Genomic DNA, 15,196 nt, shown 5'->3' with positions numbered 1-15,196 from the left:
TTGAAACTGTAACACTGCACTGTACTGTGTAACACTGCAGGCACTTTACTACTGTGAACAATCCAACCTACATTTCTGTAATTGCTCTTGTAAACCCATAACACACACACACACACACACACACACACACACACACACACACACACACCATATACCTTCTCTGTTTATATTCCCATTGTAAATACATTTCCCTTTCCCTATTTATTTTATTGTTATTGTAATATTATTATTATTATTATTATTATTATTATTATTATATTTAATCTTCTTTTGTTACTTTTATTGGTACCTGTTTATCTTGAATGTGAACTGCTGGAACACTGATTTCTCTTTGGCATTAATAAACTGTTATCTTAAGGGAAATGAAAGCATTACATTACAGCAGCCATGTCACACATGAGATTCTGAAAAGCATACAGGTTACACTGAACAAGGTGCTGGAAACATATTGAGATATTGAGATATTTTTGGTCCATATTGACATGACAGCATCATGCAGTAGCTGCAGATTTGTTTGATTTATCTTCTGCTGCTGTAGCTCATCTGCTTCAAGGTTCAACCTGTTGTGCATTCAGAGATGCTCTTCTGCAGACCTTGGTCATAACAAGTGGTTATTAGAGTTACTGTTGCCTTCCTATCAGCTGGAAGCAGTCTGGCCATTCTCCTCTGACCTCTGGCATCAACAAGGCATTTTCTCCCAGAGAACTGCTGCTCACTGGATATTTTCTCTTTCTCTGACCGTTCTCTGTAAACTCTGGAGATGGTTGAGTAGGAAAATCCCAGCAGATCAGCAGTTTCTGAAACACTCAGACCAGCCTGTCTGCCACCAACAACCATGCTACGTTCAAAATCACTTAAATCACCTTTCTTCCCCGTTCTGATGCTGGTTTGAACTTCAGCAGGTCGTCTTCACCATGTCTACATGCCTCAATGCATTGAGTTGCTGCCATGTGATTGGCTGATTAGATATTTGCCTTAACGAGCAGTTGAACAGGTGTACCTGATAAAGTGGCCGGTGAGTATGAGTAATATAATGTATCATATGGTTCTTTTCCAACACAAGCAATGTCTAGAATACAGTCTGCCTTCAATGTTCTTCAAACTTCAACTTACTACTGATCATATATTTTTTAAAATCATTTTACATCTTTTCCAGATTATTATACTGAAATTAAAGGCTTTCAATAATCACAAATATTTGGGGGCGGTAGCAGTGACTTCTTGGAGTTTTGCTTGGCAACATCACCATCTCCACAAGACTCCAGGAGGTCACTGCACATGGCCAAGAAACAGTCTGGTGCATAACTGTAAATATAATGTGTTAAATAGTCAGTCATAGCTTTAGAGGTGCAGGTAGGTGGACTGTGTTGCCTTTGGACAGAAGCAGACAGCTGTTTCTTCCTGTTTTCAGCCGTAAGCTACTTTATGCTCAGCAAAGCTGCTGGTTGTAGCCTCATATTCTTCATACATGAGAGTGGTACTGATCTGCTTCTGGCAAGAGAATGATTGAGGGTGTTTCCCAAAAATGTCCAACTATTGCTTTAGAACCAACAGAGCCTCATTTATTTGCAAAACTTGGCAGTTCAGAGTTTTGAAAGCCTTCGAGATACAAGTACAGTAAACACTGAGTCAGTGGTATTGATCAGCTGTTTCAACAGATATGATCAGTTTCCACCGTGAGACGGAAAAACCAACAATTTCCTAAATACATTTTTAATGTATAATCTGTAGACAGTCTCAGTGCAGATGTTTAGCTACATGATGCTACATGCTACATAGCTCTGGCATCCTGCCAAAGTGGTGTGTAAGGGTCCAACAACTCCACAACAAGCTGAACTTAAAAGCTGACGTCATGATGACATAAAACGGCACACACACCTCCACCTCTGATGCATTCCAGCGCCAGCTCCCAGTGTCCAGTTACACTTTAACAGATTCCAAAGTGGACTAATGCTTTAAAGTCTTTCTAGCTCTACACACACTGATACACACACACACACACACACACACACACACACACACACACACACACACACACACACACACACACACACACGTGACCTTAACCCTAGGTTGCTTGATGGATGTTCAAAACAGTTTGATGGTGACGCAGTACTTGAATAACATCATTCCTAATATGTATAAACATAATAAGAGAGGACGTCAACTCTCGCAACTAATGAGCAAATATAGCCAAAATCGTGACAGCGGTTCCTTCTCAAAACATATCATTTGTAGCTTCGAGAATTTGCCCATGCAATTTAGCATCTTTGACCAGGAATTATATTTATTGACAGGCTCAGGCAAGCAAAACACTGAAATAAATCCTGGGCTGAGATTTAAAACCATTTAAGTCCTGTGACGTCAGAGAATAAGAATCTGGTGAACTGACAGATGGTGAGAGGCTGAGACTCCCACAGTGTTTGTTGGAGTTTGAAAGGTATTTCCATCTAATTAAATTTCAAATTAACTGTATTCAACCATACACCAGCAATAACTTTAATCTCTCACAATAAGATACAAGTCAGCGTGAGAAAATTCATGGATTTTCTCCACTGATGCTAATGAATGAGACACTGATCTTAAAGACCAGAGTGTGTTTGATGATTTACAATGACTATTATAAGGAAGGAAAAGCAGCTACAAAGAAACAAGTTCTACAGAAGTAATAATGGGCACTTTATTTACATAGCAATTTTTATTTTATCTTAAAGCAACAAATAAAGCAAACAATAAAATGTAGAACACACAAAGTGAAATTGACCATACATGGGCAAAAATTAAGTACAGCAATTTACACTAGAATTAAATGGTCATATTTCCCAAATGAATAACAAGCTCACAAAGAGACTGAATTATCCAAAGTGAACTAAAAATACAATGTAGAGTTTGCAACTCTGAATTAGGAAGATGATGGCCTACATATTCATTTTTATAAAAATTAAGTAAAACAGTTGAAAATCTTTTGAAGGTGAACTGATTTTGCAACTCCTGGACCCTCAGAGACAGCACCTATGAATCCACATGGCTCCACTGAGGATCTTTACTCCACCTCTGGCGCCTCCCGGTGGAGCAGGACCATCACTGTACTGACTCTTGGGAGATAGATGTACTCATAAGTGACTCTGTCATGTATTTGAGCAGCCTCACAGGATACAAATGTAAAAATAACAAAGATTTAAAGTTTACTTGGTAACATTTCTTGAGGCTGAAGCTTCTAAAACACTTAAGCAATACAAGGGGGAAAAAAGGTTTTCTGGGAGATTCTTAGTAACATCACCATAGTTTACTCGTTTCCCATCGTTAGACAATATGAGATGTCACATGAAGGTATTGACCCAGAAGTACTGGTCTCCTGTCGAAAAGCTCTTTACACAGGAGGCACTGGTGGTGTTCTGTGATGCATTTCCTGAAGACATTTTGCCCGCATGGTATCATGACTAGATTTTTGAATACAAATGAACAGAACACAGAAGCTGCACATAGTAAATGTAAATGTGTCATAGATCAAAACCAATGAGAAGACGATCAAACTTGACTATCTAGAGGAAGTAAAAGTCGTAACAAGGTTTCCGTAGGTGAACCTGCAGAAGGATCATTACCATTTCATTACCGAAATGTTAAGGGATGACAATGCCTTTACAGTTGATCCTGCCCATGGGGGGGTTACCCTGGTGGCTTACCTGGAGCAGCACATCCCACTTAGTCTCAGTCTCTTCTGCAGCAGCCTGGGTTGGACTCCAGCCCGGCCCCTTTGCTGCATGTGTCCCCGCTCTATACCACAACTTCCCTGTCACTGTCTCACTGCCCCTGTCGGTTAGGACTAAGCCTTAATGGTGCATGCTCTACCAGGTGTGCCCCATGCCCAAAAAACTTGATGACAATCTATTCAATAGTTGTTGAGATATTTCACTCCTGTCCACAAATGTCAACATCACTGTGGCAGCAGAGGAAAAATCAGGACCACCAAAGTCATTCAGACTCATTCTCTTGGCACCATGGACGTTTGCAGAAAATGTCTGTGACCCATTCCACAGATGATCAAGACCAAATGGTGGACTGACTGACTAACGTTACCATCCAGAGAGCCAGGATGAAAAAGTATTTTAAACTATTCAAACTTTGACATTTTACCTGCAAGTCCTGTTTTGTATTGAACTATAAATATAAAGCTTACTAAGTGTAATCCTGACTTTATTTCCTGCCCCAACATTGTCCAGGAGCCTGTAGTAAGTCATTACAGTAATGTATCACTATCAGATCATTCTGTTTGCTCTAAGATTTCAGTGCCATATTGTATTGAACTATAAATGTAAAGACCAGAAAAGGTGAAGAAATAGGAGTTTTGACAATTTATTTCAAGTGAGCAAGGAAACAAATGTTCTGTAGTGTGTCACATGTTACAAAGACAAAGATCTTTGTGCTTGTTTTCACTTTCACATTTCTACGATTCATTTTCTAATATTGTTGCATCTGTCATCAACAGATTAGTCACATTTTTTGCATTTAGTAATACATACATACATGCAGTGTACAACCAACAACATTTCAGTTTCAAGAACTCAGTACAACATTCACTGTATGTTTCCTATTACCCCCTCCCCTCCATCCAAGTGAATCTTAAACTTCACATGCTTCGTGTGTGAAGTTTCGTGAGGTTCAGCAGCTGAACTCAGCTTTCGCTGTCAGGTCGTACCAAGGAGAATCTTCTGGAGGGGTCTGGGATGAACCACTTCTCCCACAGATCCAGGTGAACAGCAGGATAGTTCCACGGTTTGAAGGGGCCGTTCCAGTGCAGCAGACGAGCCTCCTGCAGGAAGCTCTCTGAGTAGCGGGCATCTGGACTCCAGCCTGGGAAAACAGGAATGCTCTTTGAAAATGAACTGAGTGTGCTGTGGCTTTCTCTATGTAGATATGTAGCAGAAATAATGAGCGCACTTGCCATTAATTAGCATTATTAACTGAAAAACTTACCATGTGCAATAATTAATCTGTGCAGTATTCCTTATCCTTCTTTTGAGATATATTTTAACATATTTTTTAATATCTATCTGTACATACTACATTGCTATTCTAGATTATTTATCTATTATTTATCTTTTGTGAAATTTGATATTTTCATTTTTCATTTCTTTTGTACTGTCCACTTTGCTGCTGTAACACTGCAAAGTCCCCCCACTGCAGGACTAATACAAATAAATGATCTATCTTATTAATTATCTTATATGCTTCTCTATTGTAATATTAAGTTATGAACAGTTTTTGTTCTGTTTTGTTTGTCCAGTGAGGGGCGCTGCATCGCTAAAAGCTACTGATTCAGTCCATGTCAATAGTGATTCAGCAGAGTTGGTTCACTTTGATGAGTCAAACCATTTGAACATTTGTATGGAGGATTTTTAACGTCTAAATGACACAGAAATAAAGTGGTTCAGAGTTATGTATATTTACTTTGCTGTGTCATAATTAAAAGAATGTTAAATGACAACTATGCAGTCTTTTATATTTAATAAGTGAATGGCTTGTTGTTCACTGTGACATTAATTTTCAATGCCACATTGAAATCAAATCACAACACAGAAAACAAAAAGCGAAGGTCAACACAGGTCAGAGCCAATCGGTTAGGTTAGACCTTTTATTTCCATCCTGACTTTTATTCTGTCATAAACTACCACTCATTAGATTTACTGCTTTTTATCGGTGCAGTTAATTGGTTGTCTGACTCCTCTCTGACCTCTTATCAAATCTCAAGTGTTTGAATGTATGACGTCCTCTGTGACAACATTAAAGCTAATGTCACGCATGGCCAGTGGATTTTATGGATTATTATCATTATTATTACACTTTTCATTGATGTGCAGACTCAGTAACACATATAACTAATTTATAATCAGTTTACAATGACCTAATTAATTACAATTATACCGGGAACAATTAATGAATTATAATATTAATATTCTCTTAGTTGTTACTGACTGACCCGTTTGAGGGAGGCTAGTTTAGCTGCAGTTCCTGTTAGTTAGTAGAGACACTGATACACTTTAGATAAAACAGCACCAAATTCTCATGTTATGTACATGTACCAAGCAACACACAATTTATTATGTATGTTTTTTGTCTGTTTTTCAGTATCATGTGAATTTCAGGTGAAGTTTTCTGACACCTTGCTCTCATCTCAGACTCCACTGAGCCATTTGGGTAAGAACCGTGATAATTCTTCAGCGTATGAGAAGTGAGGATCTTACCGAGGTGTCTGACGTGCCACAGTGGGTCCAGTGCTGTGTATTTGTCATGAAAAACTATCAGCATGGGTGGAGTCGCCACACCTCCTGCCATGGCACTGCTGTATATGTTCTGCCTGATGGAGAAAGAGAGAGGGGGGGGCTGGTTCACAGCTTTTAAGAGAAACTGTCATAAAGGGGACTGGGCCAGGATTCATTCAATCCAACATGTAGGAATTTCTCTCTTGTTAGTGTCACTAGGAACGGGCTGATTGGCTCTTTCAGACAGACAGACAGGAATAGAAAGGTTTTCTTTCCATTTTATTTTTTATTATTTTGCTTTAGAAAGTCTGTTTGAAAGTAACTCTTGTCTTGTCTTGTCTATTGTTATATTTAGTTCTTTGATTTAGCAGCATCCATTTGCCCTGTTTCCCCTTTTGTTACCATTAATCATCCACTGTATCATTATTAATCTCCTTACTACTCAATAAATCACTGAACACATCTGGTTTATGTTGCTTTGCTTTACCCTAAAAACAAGCTGGTTTGTAACAATCACAAACAGCATATTGAGTGGTTCTAATTTTAAAACACAATCTCCTCATGGGTTCTGGAAATTGTTCTTATTTATATTTTGTTCATTTTAATAGTTAAATTCCTTGAAGATGTTTTATTGAAATATAAATTACTGTGGTATTGTTGTAGCTATCCAGTTATTCTACACAGTATATATTAATTCTTCATGCCAGACCTCACCTGAAATTCTCTTCCATCCATTTCTCCAGCTGTTTGGTGATCTTTTGTTTCTTCCACTCGCTGACGTCCGCCACAAACACTCCAGGGTTGAAGGAACAGTCTCTGGGGTTAATGCCCAGGTCTCGAACTTCCTGTTTCCTGTAGTCCAGGAAGCCCATGTAGGTTGTCTAGGAGACGAGCTCAGAGGACAAGACACCGCATTTCAGCTGCAGAAGCTGAGTCTTTATAGAACGTTACAGTCAGAGTTCAACTGAGAAATTAATATATCACATTCAGCATCAGCTCCTCTCTGGTCCAAAATGAAAACCCTGGTATTAATTATACATTAATAATGAATGCACTTCAAAGCTGAATGTTTAACTTTAAAGTCTGCAAGTAAAAAATACTTGTACACATGCACATGTACTGCACACATCTATTTACTGTCGCCTGCTAGATGCAACAAAAACCAATTCAGTTTTTGTTTCAGTGTTTCCTTCAGTTTTGACACAGTGCACGCTGGCTTGGCTTTTCCCACTGTTAGCTTAACACACAAAGCTACTGTGTAAGATAAAAGAAATAAAAATCCACCTGCATGCCGATGCTGCGCACCGTCTCATGGGTGGAGGGCAGGTCGCAGTCGGTGGCGAAGGCAGCAGCGTGTCCTGGCTTCAGCTTGATATCAAACAGCTCCTTGATGTCTCCTTGAAAGGATGAGAAGGCTTTAGGAGGCGAAGCATATGCACGTACACTCGACACAACATAAGCTTTTGCCATGGATGTGATATTTTAGCGTGCATGGTTACAAGTTTTAAGAATGCAGTGAATTCATATTCTGTAATGAGATTTCAAATTCTCTGATAAGGTTGAAATAAATATGTGTGGTCATGAGAAACAACTCAAAAGCTGTGTTTAAAAATTGTTCAGTAACATAGACTCATATTCTGATATAAATGGTTAAAATGCTGAAAAGTCTTCATTGATTGTTTATTTTATTCCTTATGGTTAAAAGTTGATTTATAGTGGTATTATTGGTGATCTACAAAGAGTCTGGGATCGATTGTCTTTGGTCTCCGCCCACACAATGTGATAGACCTTATTATGGAACATTTTTTAAAGATCGTTTCCTTTTTAAACATGTAAAAAAATTATTTATCTTTTCACCAAACTGTACTGTTTTGCAAATGATTTGTAGCCCACTTGCAATACCTTCGTGGCCCATCAGTGGGCCCTGGCCCACAGGTTGGGAACCACTAATGTTGTGTTTCATGTTTTCATATGAACTAGAACCTCTGCATGGTTGACTTTCAAAACTGAAATTCAGACTTAAATAAACTTGAAATAAATTTTAAAAATGAACTAAAATTAACTCCAACTCTATAGATGGAGGACACTACCTCTTGTTTTCTACTGCTGCTGGTCTCAGTTACCAAACATCATTTTGTTGTGTTTGCTTGTGTCTACAATAATTTTCACTTTTTGTGCAACAATCAGAAACAAACTATTAGTCCAAACACAGTATCCCTATGTGTCTTAAACACCCCTGGAGGGGATCATTAACTTTACTGGACTCCCCTCAGCCATGATCACACATACGTACCCTGCACGATGACATCGTCATCTAAGTATATCACCCTCTTATGGTTGATATCAAGCAGCGGTATGTAGAAGCGCACAAAGTTGAGCTGCAAAATAAAAAAAGCAAACTTATGTCAAACTGAAACTCTGCTACTTTTGAAACTTGAGGTACAACGTTTGCATTCCTGCTTGAACAGAGACAAACCCAGAACTCACCGGATGTAACAGCTCCGGTCGAGAGGAGTCTGGCTTCACTTTCCCTCGGAGAACCATGGGGTTGAATTCCAGGATCTTATACTTGATGCCTTTCAGTTCAGTCTCCTCAATGTACTGCCTGGGAAGAGGTGACGGAAGTAAGATTAAATGAATAAACATGAAGGTCACCATGATAAACAATCATACTGGGCTGTCAAGTCCCTTCCATATTTTAAAGACTTTAATGTGATTTACAGTAGAAACGAGTGTCAAACCTTGTCAGTGTCACAGCATCACGAAAAGTAACAATATAGAAGAAAACACTGGCATCTGTGTTGCTATGGATGCTGTTGATAGTTGCCATGGTTCCACCCATACGCTCCTCGGATGCACAGATGATGATGGGGATGACATCGTCCACCTCTGACTCTCTCACCGCAGGAGGGCGAGCTGCACCTCCGAGGCTCTTCCAGTGATCTGAGAGGGATCAGGGAGAGGAGATCACAGGGTGACACTGGCATGAGGATTCAAATTAAATTAGACTGAGGTCACAAAACAAAAGCTAAACTAGTGACACCCTCTGTATTTGCTACAGCATTTGTTAAAAGATAAGACTTGTGTATTTTACTGTCCACAGGTTGCATAAAAAGACCAAACATGATGAATGAAGACATGAGTAACATCTGTGTGGATGTACCTGACAGTTTGGGCCGAGTGGAGGCTCTGAGCAGCGTGTTGTGCAGGAGCAAACACAACATCAGCAGCAGCAGCACCAGGAGGAGCTGATTGACTGCAACGCAGGCGGAGGCAGGAGTCAGTGTCTGTGCGTGCACATGACGTGTTCCCTCAGGATGTAGTGAGAGATTTCACAAGCTGTGTTACTGCTTGTCTGAGGGGAATTTCCCCTCAGACATTAACATCAGTGGGACAGCATGTCACGACTGTTTCCATTATGAAGTAATCTGTTCTCTTTTTCAATTGTTTAATCCAGAAAATGTCAAATAATAATGAAAAATTCCCATCATGAGGTCACAAAGCCTGAGGTAACAGGCCAAACAACAGTCCAAAACCCAGTGATATTCATTTTCCAATAATATCTCTTATACAGAAATGTAATATATGACTTATAGTCCCTATATCAAGAGTGATGTTGCCATATATGTCATATATGTGTATATATGTCATATTATTATCACATATATACATCCTCTGGCTGTATGAAGAATTTATAACATATATGAAATACTTATAGTAACATTTGTAAATGTACATTTATTAAAAATCTCAGAGAATCGCTGCCTTCACATGGTGGAGGGTTTTGTGTGTCGGGGGCAATAGCCCCTGGTAGGGTCTCCCAAGGCAAAAAGGCCCCAAGTAAGGGGCCAGACTCAGAGTGATTCACAAAACCCTGACTGAAGAGGCTATGTCAGAGCTGCAGCACCTCCTCCAGGAGAGGGAAAGCAGGGCCCCCTCCTGGAGCCAGACCTGGGAGGGGAGCTCGCTGGTGAGCGTCTGGTGGCCGGGCTTTGACCCATGGAGCCACCGCCCTGTGGACCCACCACCCTCAGTATCGTAGACTGGTCCTAAGCACATGGAATGCCACCTCCCCAGCGGGAAAGGAGACCAGCATCTCTACTACTACCAACTCTAAACCTGACTGATGAACACGTATTTCAACCAAACCGCTGCTTTTGTGTCTGAGTACAGATTAAACAAATGAAACACGATGTGTTAACTAGTGAGCTGCCAGTCTTTGTGCAAAGCTGAGCTAACTGCCTCCAGGCTCCAGCTCCAAACTTACCAAACAGACATGAGACTTAAATTACCTTTTCAAACTCACAGCAAGAAAAATCATATGAAACTATAAATTGAGACAATTCAGCATTTATCAAAACTGTTAAATGATTTTAGCACTTAACAGTATGGAAAGCTGTGTGAACCAGCCTAATATTTTCAGAGATACACACTGTGTTTTACTGTGAGTTTCCACCAGCTGCCAGACAGACTACAGAGGAAGAAGAATCAAATACACATCTGAAACCAGTTACAGGCCACTCTTATCACTTTTGGCTGCTCATCCAGGTGCCATAACTGGACAATGTGCTACCTGCACAGCAGTTTCACACTGAAATACCACAGATGCAGATTTTAGACATTTTAGAATCACTCTTGTCCTAATGAAGACCATTTTTCAAATTGTTTTCTTATAAGTGAACTTCCTGCTTTATTTTTCCAGCATAAATATTTTACCAGCCAAAACATGGCAGATTTCCTCAAGGATCATTTAGGGTGAAATTAAACCAATTAAACCAATCAAACCAAATTTTAATGACATTAATGTTGTTATTATCACACATTTAAAACGTGCATCCTTTTTTTTGCGTTTCATTTTGGAAGCAAACTCCTGCAAGCATTTAGCATTCAATCCAAACTGCTGTTCACACACTGCATGGAATCGTAAAAGTTTACTCCTTACAGCCTGTCATGTGGTTCCCTCATCATACCCTCCCCCAGCTCACACATACACATTTGGTGCACATGCATGCAAGCTGGACGGGTTCCTGCTGCCAATGCTGGAGAGAAATTAGAGGGTCCAATGGCTACACAGAACTAAACCTACGTTGTAACATGAAACAAAGCTCACACTATAGTTGATTCATTTTACTGCACAACTACAGGAACAGGAGACAGACGTGGACACCTTTCTTTGTTTCTCTCATGTAAATCTACATCACCTGAGACCATAAATCAGTCGTATTACATCCGTATCACGCATCATTGTCACTTACTTTTTCTCAGGAGAGCCATATTTCATGTTTGGTCCCAACAACATCTGCAAGCACACACGGAGAAAGAGAAATGGACAGTCACTCACTTCGGTCACTGCAGAGAAGTTATCGTTCAGAGGAACAAAAGATGAAATATTTCTTGGCGTTAATAATAATGTATGCTGGGCTGAAGGATCTGGCTGTTCTCTCAGCGGAGGATTAACCTGCCAACACAGCTGAATGTGACTTAAAACATCTTTCTTGACATTTATCAAACTTCTAAGAAGCACACACAGACCTCTCCAAAGTAGCAAATTAAAGGTCCCTGATGTTACACTTTTCTAGTAGTTTATCTGAAGTGTTGATCTCCATCAGAAGATATATTTGAGGTTTTAAGAACCAAAAATCATCTCAGTGTACTTTTACATCTCCTCTCTCAGGCTTCTCTCTGAAGTAACAACAGGTCAGTCAGCCAATCAGAAGAGAGGATTTGAGCCTCTCCTCTGATTGGCTGACTGTTTTCTGAGTGATCTAATCTAATCTAGCAGATTTCAGATAAACACTCAGAGAAACCAAATTCTGTAAGTTTGGATGGTGGGTCCAGGTGGGCGGGGCTTGGGGCGTGGCTGAGAGCAGTGATTGCTTTGTTGTGACATCACAAAGTTCCAGAAGTCCTGACAGCTGGTTTTAAGGCTCAGTGTCTGAATACAGGCTGTGTGCATTTCTCTGTGGACTGAGGCTTTGATACTTTCACAGCATTAATATAGAACCTCGACCTGCTTTACAATCAAAACACATGGACATCTACCTTTATACAACATGGGACCTTTTAAAATAAGTTTGTGGCTGAATGTGACTAATAATAATTTATTGAGTAATTTCCTCCTACATAAAGAAAATTGTAAAAGCTCAAAGAGTAACTCAAAGATCATATGACTGATAAGAGATAGAATAGTCAATCAGAGACACAGACTCTGACCCTACATCCGCCATATTGTAAATTATCTGTTGGATGTTATTCTGCAAGACCACCATATATTTATAATTTTCTTTCAAATTTTCTTTCATTTATGTTTATTTCATTTATGCCCTTTACTTTAGAACTGAGAAACAATCACATTCATTTATAATGAATAAATATATAAATGGGATGAAACAATAGGAAATTTGGCTGAAATGGAGACAAAATTCTGCTGCGAGACATTCAGCTGCTGATACGTTAGAGAAACCATGTAATAAGAAAGATTTAAAGCCACAGTGACAAGTGCAGACAAAGACAATGCTTACAAATACTAATAATTAAATCAATGCCAGACTTATTGCTGTGAGTTGTTATCTGAGTGACTGTAGCTTCTGTCAGCTCCAGCCAGTGCCTGTCTGACACCAATGATCATGCCACGGTCAACTTCACTAACATCACACTTTTCCCCATTCTAATGTTTGATGTGAACATTAACTGAAGATCCTGAACTGTATCTGCAGGATTTCATACACTGCATTGCTGCCACATGATTGGCTGGATAATTGCATGAATAAGCAGGTATACAGGTGTTCCTAAAAAAGTGCTCGGAGGAGGGGTTAGTTAGGATGCCCCAAAAGCTGCGATCACACTGACACTGAAAGAAAAGAGTTGGACTAGAAATACATTTTGAAACTGTGACAAACTGCCAGTGTGACCTGCCCTGCAGTAAACTCACTGAGCCCCAAAGCCGGGAGACACTGGAAAACACATATGGCTGCATTTTGTCCGAAACCTTCCACCACATCCTTCCTTCCTGATGCCACGGCTTTATGCACGAATCGATAATCTGCCAGCTTTTTATATAACTTTTATATAACTGCATTGATAGCAATGCTTCAACGACAAAATGTACATCCCAACAACTTATCGCCTCATTGTGACCAACACTCATTTCATAAGATTTCCTCATCAGATTAAGTGTGACACCTACACTGTTTTGCTCTCCTGTTTCAGGTCTTCCTCACAAACCTGTAGTCTCAAATTGAACTACAACTGTTTAGTTTATTTGTCCCTGTTCAGAGCAGCACAAAACATCTGGAACCAATCAGCTTCAGATACACCCCTTGCAGAAAGCAGGGCTGCTGAACATGCTGTCTCTGGCCTGCATTTGAACAAATGATAATCCTGTCAGGACGAATCCTGATTTATTTATCTTACATGTAACATGACCACCAATCTCAATGTCTATTATCAGTGCTTTGCAGAGTTGTCCCACTAAATATGAACTCTCACATTATTTTGTGACATTTTATTCTTAATTTTAGAGAATTAGTCAAATATAAGATGCCAGTACAGAAAGTCCTCCTGGGTTTTACATCCTTCTTCAAATGGCTTTTTCAGGGACAATGGTACATGAATCATTATTTTATTATGTAGCAACACGATGCCAGGTAGAGAAGTAGTTTTTTGCTCATCAAAAGAAGTTCTTAAAAGTTGGCGAGTAGTTGTGTGGGCTTGTGTTACTCATGTTGTGGGGAGATAAATCAGTTTACACAGTCACATCGCAGGGACTCGATGTTCTTCTGGGGACAAGAAGCAAGTCCAGAAGAAGACTTTGTTGAAGGTTGGATTTAAGTTAAAGTTAGAGTTAGAGTTGGGCAAGCAGTGATTAGGGTTAGGGTAACTTTCCAGGAAATGAATGTAAGTCAATGTAATGTTCTCTGAAGTGATGGAAACACAGCTGTGTGTGTGTGTGTGTGTGAGTGTTTGTATTTTTATGTGTGAGTGTGGGGGATGGGGGTCCAAACCAAACCACATAAGTCATCACACTGCAAAAAATACTAGTTAAGTTTTTCAAGACTAAAACTCATTTTTCAGACAAACACTCGAGAAGAAAATCTCTAAATGTTTGAAACGAGCTAAAATGATGCAGATCATCCTCAGTCCCTTGTGATCGGCAGGATTCTACAAAAACCTGGCACTGATCTCCATATTAAACCGTGATAATAAGTGAAACTGTGTCATGCATCATGATTTTGCAGAGGTCCCACTTGTTTTTAAGGTTAAAAGGTAAATTGATAAACTTTTACTGATAGATATTTTTTTCAGTGTAGCAGAACAAAAAGTTCTAATTCTTTTTTTTTTACAGTAAAACAGAGCTGCATAAAAACTACAAAATACAAGAAACATATTTCACAACATACAATAGACATATATCTGCAAAACTACATTAAAAGTAAATGTGCGTTTTAAGAGACAGAGACAAAGGTGTGTCACTGTCATGCAGCACGATGTGAAACACTTTAAAACTGTCTGAAATGTACTCACCAGAAGAAGAGGGTGGTGGTTGTGGTCAGTCTCATTCCTACTGCTCATGGTCCATGTTGTAAAATCTCTGAGGACTGAGACTCACCCTCACCAACAGCCCCACTTTTCTTCTCTCCGCGTCTTCCCTCCAGATGTGACTCATCCTGTTCACCAGCGCTCTGTCATTTGGCCAGAAAGTGGCTCAGCTCTCCCCGTTTCAAAGGATCACAGCAGTGATAGTGACAGATTACTCTCTGCTCTGAACCCACATGTGCTGCCGGTTTGTTACTTTAGCCACAATGTAAGAAAACAGAAAAAATCTATGATGATGATCATTGAAAGTTAAACTGATGCCGCTTTATTTTAACCACAGCAGCTGCGTCACATATAATTAAAGTGCATTTTTATTATGCTAAAACAAAGTTAATTAGTAT

General features: G+C 39.6%; 1 protein-coding gene across 1 annotated transcript; it reads right to left on the bottom strand.

Moving 5' to 3' along the window:
• Positions 1-4,339: 4,339 nt before the first annotated feature.
• glt8d2 (glycosyltransferase 8 domain containing 2) lies at positions 4,340-14,921 on the bottom strand. Its single transcript, XM_071501943.1, has 10 exons — positions 14,784-14,921; positions 11,516-11,559; positions 9,424-9,516; positions 9,002-9,203; positions 8,748-8,865; positions 8,554-8,638; positions 7,545-7,657; positions 6,975-7,141; positions 6,243-6,355; positions 4,340-4,851 (listed from the first exon to the last, which is right to left on the bottom strand). The coding sequence occupies exons 2-10, from the start codon at positions 11,532-11,534 to the stop codon at positions 4,673-4,675; spliced, it is 1,089 nt and encodes a 362-aa protein (XP_071358044.1). The 5' UTR covers positions 11,535-11,559; positions 14,784-14,921; the 3' UTR covers positions 4,340-4,672.
• Between the last annotated feature and the right edge of the window lie 275 nt (positions 14,922-15,196).

Source organism: Trachinotus anak, unplaced genomic scaffold (genome assembly GCF_046630095.1).
Source record: "Trachinotus anak isolate AG129_WGS33_773 ecotype Australia unplaced genomic scaffold, CSIRO_AGI_Tana_v1 ptg000018l, whole genome shotgun sequence".
Taxonomy (NCBI): domain Eukaryota; kingdom Metazoa; phylum Chordata; class Actinopteri; order Carangiformes; family Carangidae; genus Trachinotus; species Trachinotus anak.
The sequence above is the reverse complement of the archived record's forward strand: the minus strand, read 5'-3'. Positions and strand labels throughout refer to the sequence as shown.

Bases quoted from the DNA above. Each gene is read 5' to 3' on its own strand.
- glt8d2 (XM_071501943.1), bottom strand. The intron at 7,658-8,553 runs GTACGTATGTGT...CATCCTTTCAAG, and splicing joins TGACGATGTCATCGTGCAGG to GAGACATCAAGGAGCTGTTT. The intron at 6,356-6,974 runs GTGAGGTCTGGC...TTTCTCCATCAG, and splicing joins TGGATGGAAGAGAATTTCAG to GCAGAACATATACAGCAGTG.